Source organism: Melospiza georgiana, chromosome 2 (assembly GCF_028018845.1).
Source record: "Melospiza georgiana isolate bMelGeo1 chromosome 2, bMelGeo1.pri, whole genome shotgun sequence".
NCBI classification, from domain to species: domain Eukaryota; kingdom Metazoa; phylum Chordata; class Aves; order Passeriformes; family Passerellidae; genus Melospiza; species Melospiza georgiana.
In genome coordinates, this window is record NC_080431.1 from 64,020,136 (window position 1) to 64,025,903 (window position 5,768).

At 41.4% G+C, this 5,768-nt stretch overlaps 1 protein-coding gene across 1 annotated transcript; it reads left to right on the forward strand.

The window, feature by feature from the left end:
• Window positions 1-3,869: 3,869 nt before the first annotated feature.
• GJA3 (gap junction protein alpha 3) lies at window positions 3,870-5,411 on the forward strand. The gene has a single exon (XM_058045779.1). The coding sequence runs from the start codon at window positions 3,870-3,872 to the stop codon at window positions 5,409-5,411; it is 1,542 nt and encodes a 513-aa protein (XP_057901762.1).
• Window positions 5,412-5,768: the final 357 nt, after the last annotated feature.

Here is a 5,768-nt window from a genome sequence, read left to right on the forward strand (position 1 = left end):
CTAGTACACATAGTGATGAGCCTCTTCAGTGACATCATCAGAAATAAAAATAACTGGAAAGTTTGTCAATGTCACATTATAATTATTCTTCTCCTGCAGAGGGACAGATATGACATTGCAGCTTCTAAAATTTATTCTTGCTTTCTTGTTCTCTTTGTTATGTGCAAAGTGTGTTTGTGCATGTACTAAACTAGTAATTAATAACACAACATTGATTCTTAAATGCCATGCCAATTTTTATGAGTGTCCATTTTTCAGTGTGGTCTCAAAGGAATTATTTTCTAATACAAGAAATACAATACAGCAGAATACGCCAAATAATACAAGACTCCCAGTTCTTATTAAATGATATGAAGGTTCATGAAGTCCTTGCTTTTCTTACTGTTGGATTAGATTGTTTCCTGAGACAGATTCTCTGTCATTCCCTTGTGGGTATTCATGGACATAATGAAATGCAGATAAAGATGTTTCATTTCGTAATCTGCATTTTTTTCCAAGCACAAAAAGAAAAAATGTCTCCTTTCACAATCCTTTTTGAAGATTAGGTCTTAAGAGTTGCCTGTCTTTGTAGCACTGAAAGTAATTCTATACAGTTGAATTTTATGTAGTACTACAAAAGCAAGCTTGGGATATTCTCAGCTAAAATATTGAGTTGTGGCTGTTTAAATTTAGACATAGGTATTCTTGAACTCACTAGGGAAAAAATCAAACATTCTCTGAGCATTGTGAACTTTCTGTTTTCATTTAATGTGATTTAATAATGATTTGTATCAAGCCACCCCTTTGCAGTTGTTGGTGTGATTTTAGGATGAGTTACATTGGCCTTAAGAATTGCTTACTGAAGAATATATTGGCAGTGAAGAAAGACACAGGACCTGGATTTCTGGGAACTCTCCAGCCTGTGGAGATATGTAACTTTGCATTGCCCTTGGAAAAAAATGTCCTTCCAGTATTTATGTACTATGGACAAGACACATTTGTGGTGACGGCAGCAGTTGCTTCAATTCATACTTGGATGTACACTGAGACTTTTCACCTCTGTGCAGCTGAGATGCTGTGAAGTGTCTGCTCATGGTTTAAACACTTTGGTGTGCAGGATGAATTTGCACTCTAATACACAGAAATAAATATTATAGCTAATGTAAGCACTAAAATAGCTTTTTTTACATGTATCCTCTGAGAAGTGCATTGTGTCATGTGTGTGGTGTCCTGAATTAACTCAGCCTGGGCATTGCTGACCTGTAGTAAAAAGAAAAAAACTCTTGAATAGTGTTAGTGATTGGAGAATGATTAAGTTAGATGGATTTATTATTTGTCATTTTAACTTCTAAAAATTGTTAATGTTCTTCTGTTAATCACTAGATAAATTCTCAGAAAAGCACAAAACATCCTGTTTTCATTGTAGACATCATTGCCTGCTCAGTACCTGAGCTGCCTATTTTGTTTTATCTGGATGGAAAATAAAGAGTGAGGCAGAGAGTATTGAACTGAGAGGCACAGAATAATGCAAAGTATAGCAGAGAAAGGAAATAATAAACTTGGGTTTATGCTAAGCTTCTTTAATCCATCAAATATCACATTATTTATTTTGCTTTTCCTACATTTTCCCACTCATAATGAGAACATACCCGAACAACAGTTTAGTTCTCTTCAAAGCTGGAATTAAACTGGGTATATCTTCAAGTGATTTTGAGTAAAAAAAAGTATAAAATTAATTCATTACTGCCGTAAAAATTATTATTTGTCAAGATTAAAATTACTTAACCATCCAAAATATTTTAAACCTTACAACATTAAGATGGATGGTTAAATTTTAAAGTAATATAAACATACTTAATTAAGACTATGAACATACTATAACAAAATTTATTCAGCTTTGGGCTACTCTTTTAAGAGGAGAAAAAATACACGTTTCAAAAATAATCTGAATTTAAAAAAAACAATATTTCAGGACAGGGAACATACACAAAATCAGTATTTTGTTGTTAGTACAGTTTCTGGTTTATCATTTTATATTGGAAAAAGAATTCACTTGTATTAAAGGGAATGCATTTTTGAAGAATATCAAAGATGTATTTTTAGGGGGAGTTTTTATTAAATTAACTTAGTGTGATGAAAAATGAGTTAGTATTCCAGGATTTATAGAACTGCAAAATACTAATGGGTGTGTTGTTGCTTTTTGTATGAAAGCATACTGCTCTACAGTTATAGGTATTTCATTGCCTTACAGTAAAATCAAGTTATAAAAAAGTACCTTAAATAAATTTAATTTCTTTCATTGCCTAACTAAAAGCCTGAAAGAAGTTCAGGACAGACTTTGGAAGTACTTATTTTGGAAAACCAGTGACATAATTGCTGGAAATTACATTCGTATAATGATGAGGATAGTACACTTCTTCTGTGGTAAATTCCTAGCTGTAGCCATGAACAACTTTTTTTCCTCAGGAATTGTAAGACACCCAGGTGTTTGGATAAGAAGTATAAGCATAGTAAGATGTAATTAAGTTATATAAAAATATTCTAAGATTTTTAAACAAGAAGATATTTACTTTTCTGATAGTGGTTTTTACTCTATGGAAATTGTTAAATCTGAATTACAATTATGATACAAGTATTTCTGAATGTATTGAAGTTAGCTGAAAGCAAATTTTTAGTTGAAGGTTGATATATAAAATACAGAAGTGAGTTTATTTGGGGAATGAATTGCACTTATATATATTCCAGTATTCTTACATATAATCCTGTTAGGAACAGGCCAAGGATAAGAGAAGTGATACCAGAAATTTTCTCTTGTTTCTCAATTGGAGGAAGCTTGTGAGGAATCTGATATTAAAAAAAATCTCACACTTTAAGCCTTTCCAAATCAGCAATTGTGTCTCTGCCTAGAATTGGACTTGGGAGGCCCATCGTGCATGAATTGGTGGAAACTGCTGAGAATATATGCCAGTTGTTTGTCGCAGAAATAAGGTCATAGGATGTAATTCTGTTTTTTTCCAAGAAAATATCTGTATTATAGTTGCTGAAGTGACCTTGAGTTTGTTGTTTTGGTTTTTTTGTTTTGTTTGGTTTTAATGATGTTGCAGTAGTTATGGTTCAGTAACACAAACTGCCAGGACAGTAGGGGAAATAGCACAGAAACCTTTTCACCATTCCTTGTGCAGAATTTGTCATTCTTCCCAATATTTCAAGTTATTAAAATGTCTGGGGTTTTTTAAAAATAAATTCAAATATGATTAGGCTTTGAGAAAATGCTTGTTGAGTTGTACAAATTCCAAAATTCAACTGTAAATTCCATTGGTTTTGAGTAATCATTTTTCTGTGTTTGTACAGTTTGAAAACAGCAGAGACCCATTACTAACTTCCTGATTGCTGGAATAAATAAGTTCTGATAACAATAAAATTATTAGAGTTAGGCAAACTTAGCATCACACTCAGGATACCAGTGCAGTTGCATTAATAGCAGCCTTATTCTGTTTCATTGATCTGGTTTCTACCTGTTCTTTTCTAAATAAAAGCAGGAGCAGATAGAGCCATCTCAGACAGAGGAAACAGAAATAATGTTATTTTAAATATTTAAATCTGGTAGAAATTCTAACTTACAAATCCTCTTACCAGTTGTGTATAGGCCTGTATGGGCTCTGTGAGATCATTTTAAACATCTCCCTTCTGTGCTTACCAAAGCCTGTGGTTGTGAGGTCTCAGGGTTATCTAGTTCTTAATGTATGTGTGCAATATTCTGCAAAAGCAAGATAAGAAATATCATTTGTCTGGGATCAATCTGTTCTCCCCCCGCGCTGTGCAATTCCAAGATGTTTTAACATTGCTCTAATTGCTCTGATGTTCTTGTTGTAGGTTAGAAATCTGAAGCAATGGGTGACTGGAGCTTTCTGGGGAGACTGTTAGAGAATGCGCAGGAGCACTCCACGGTTATTGGCAAGGTTTGGCTGACGGTACTGTTTATCTTCAGGATCCTGGTGCTGGGGGCTGCTGCTGAGGAGGTCTGGGGAGACGAGCAGTCGGACTTTACATGCAACACTCAGCAACCTGGTTGCGAAAATGTTTGCTATGACAAAGCCTTCCCCATTTCTCACATCCGCTTCTGGGTGCTGCAGATCATTTTTGTCTCCACTCCAACCCTCATCTACCTGGGCCATGTCCTGCACATTGTACGCATGGAGGAGAAGAGGAAAGAGAAGGAGGAGCTGAAAAAGAAGGGGAGCAGCAAAGATGGCAACTACCCAGTAGCAGCAGCAGCATCTGGCAGCGGTGGTGGAGGAGGCAGCAATAACGTCAAAGATCAACCTATTGTCAAAAGGGGGAAGGAGAAGCTCCCAATCCGTGATGAACGTGGTAGAATCCGTATGGGAGGTGCCTTGCTCCGTACTTATGTCTTCAATATCATATTCAAGACACTGTTTGAGGTGGGCTTCATTGTGGGCCAGTACTTCCTATATGGCTTCGAGCTAAAGCCGGTTTACCAGTGCAGCCGCTCACCTTGTCCGCACACTGTGGACTGCTTCATCTCGAGGCCCACTGAGAAGACAATCTTCATCATCTTCATGTTGGTGGTGGCCTCAGTCTCCCTGCTGCTGAACATGCTTGAGATATATCACCTGGGGTGGAAGAAGCTTAAGCAGGGCATGACGAGTCAGTACATCCTAGAGATGCCTGTCGCAACAATGACGCCAGTTATGGTAACAGGGGAGTCCAAACCTGTTTCCCTGCCGCCGCCAGCACCACCTGTGGTGGTCACGACTGCCACGCCGGCCCCTGTTCTGCCTGACACCCGTGCTGTCACACCGCTGCTGGCCCCAGTGACCATGGCATCGTACTACGCTACAGCTGCTCCAAGGCCGCGGCCCCCCTCCAACGCGACGTCCATGGCAAGCTACCCCGCTGCTCCACAAGTTCCTGAGGAGAGGCACCGCGCTGTCACTCCCACACCCATCTCCACTCCCGTCACCATCCCGACCCCCATACCCACGCCCACGCCAGCCGTCATCAACTACTTCAACAGCGGCAGCCGTGCCCTGACATCTGAGCAGAACTGGGTCAACATGGCAGCTGAGCAGCAGGGGAAGGTTTCCTCCAGCTCAGCAGGTTCCTCTACCCCCAGCAGCGTCCGACATCCCCTTCCTGAGCAGGAAGAGCCACTGGAGCAGCTACTCCCACCCCCGGCCGTGCTGCCCATCGCCGCAGCCAACAGCGGCAGCAGCACCAGCCTGAGCGGGGCGAGCGGCAGCAAGTGGGATGTGGAGGGCGAGGTGGAGCTGTCGGGGGCACGGCCCGTGTCGGCCGCCTGCACCACGGTGGAGATGCACGAGCCGCCGCTGCTCGTAGACACGCGGCGCCTGAGCAGGGCCAGTAAGTCGAGCAGCTGCAGAGCCCGGTCAGACGACCTGGCCGTGTGAGGCGGTCGCCCTGCTCGGGGAGCGGGTGCTGGAAGGCGGAGTGGGCAGGGGAGCTGCCTGGGGAGGCCAGGCCTGGCGTGGGTGAGGAGGCCTGGGCTTCAAACTTAGACGCTTGCTGTTTTTGCACTCTGTGAGTTGTAGTGGGGAAAATTATCAACATCTTCTAATAGGTCAGGGGTGACCGAAGCGCAGCCCGTGGGCCAGGGGACCAGTCCCGCTTTCCTTCATGTTCACAGCACATCCCTCAAGGGCAGCTGTAGGGGAGGCCTGCACAGATTACAGGTGGTGATGGTAGCTGGTCGTGTGCCCTGAGGCTGACTTCCATCTGAGAAAAATGTTAATATCCCTGGTGCCCGT

Bases quoted from the DNA above. Each gene is read 5' to 3' on its own strand.
- GJA3 (XM_058045779.1), top strand. From the start codon at position 3,870: ATGGGTGACTGGAGCTTTCTGGGGAGACTGTTAGAGAATGCGCAGGAG.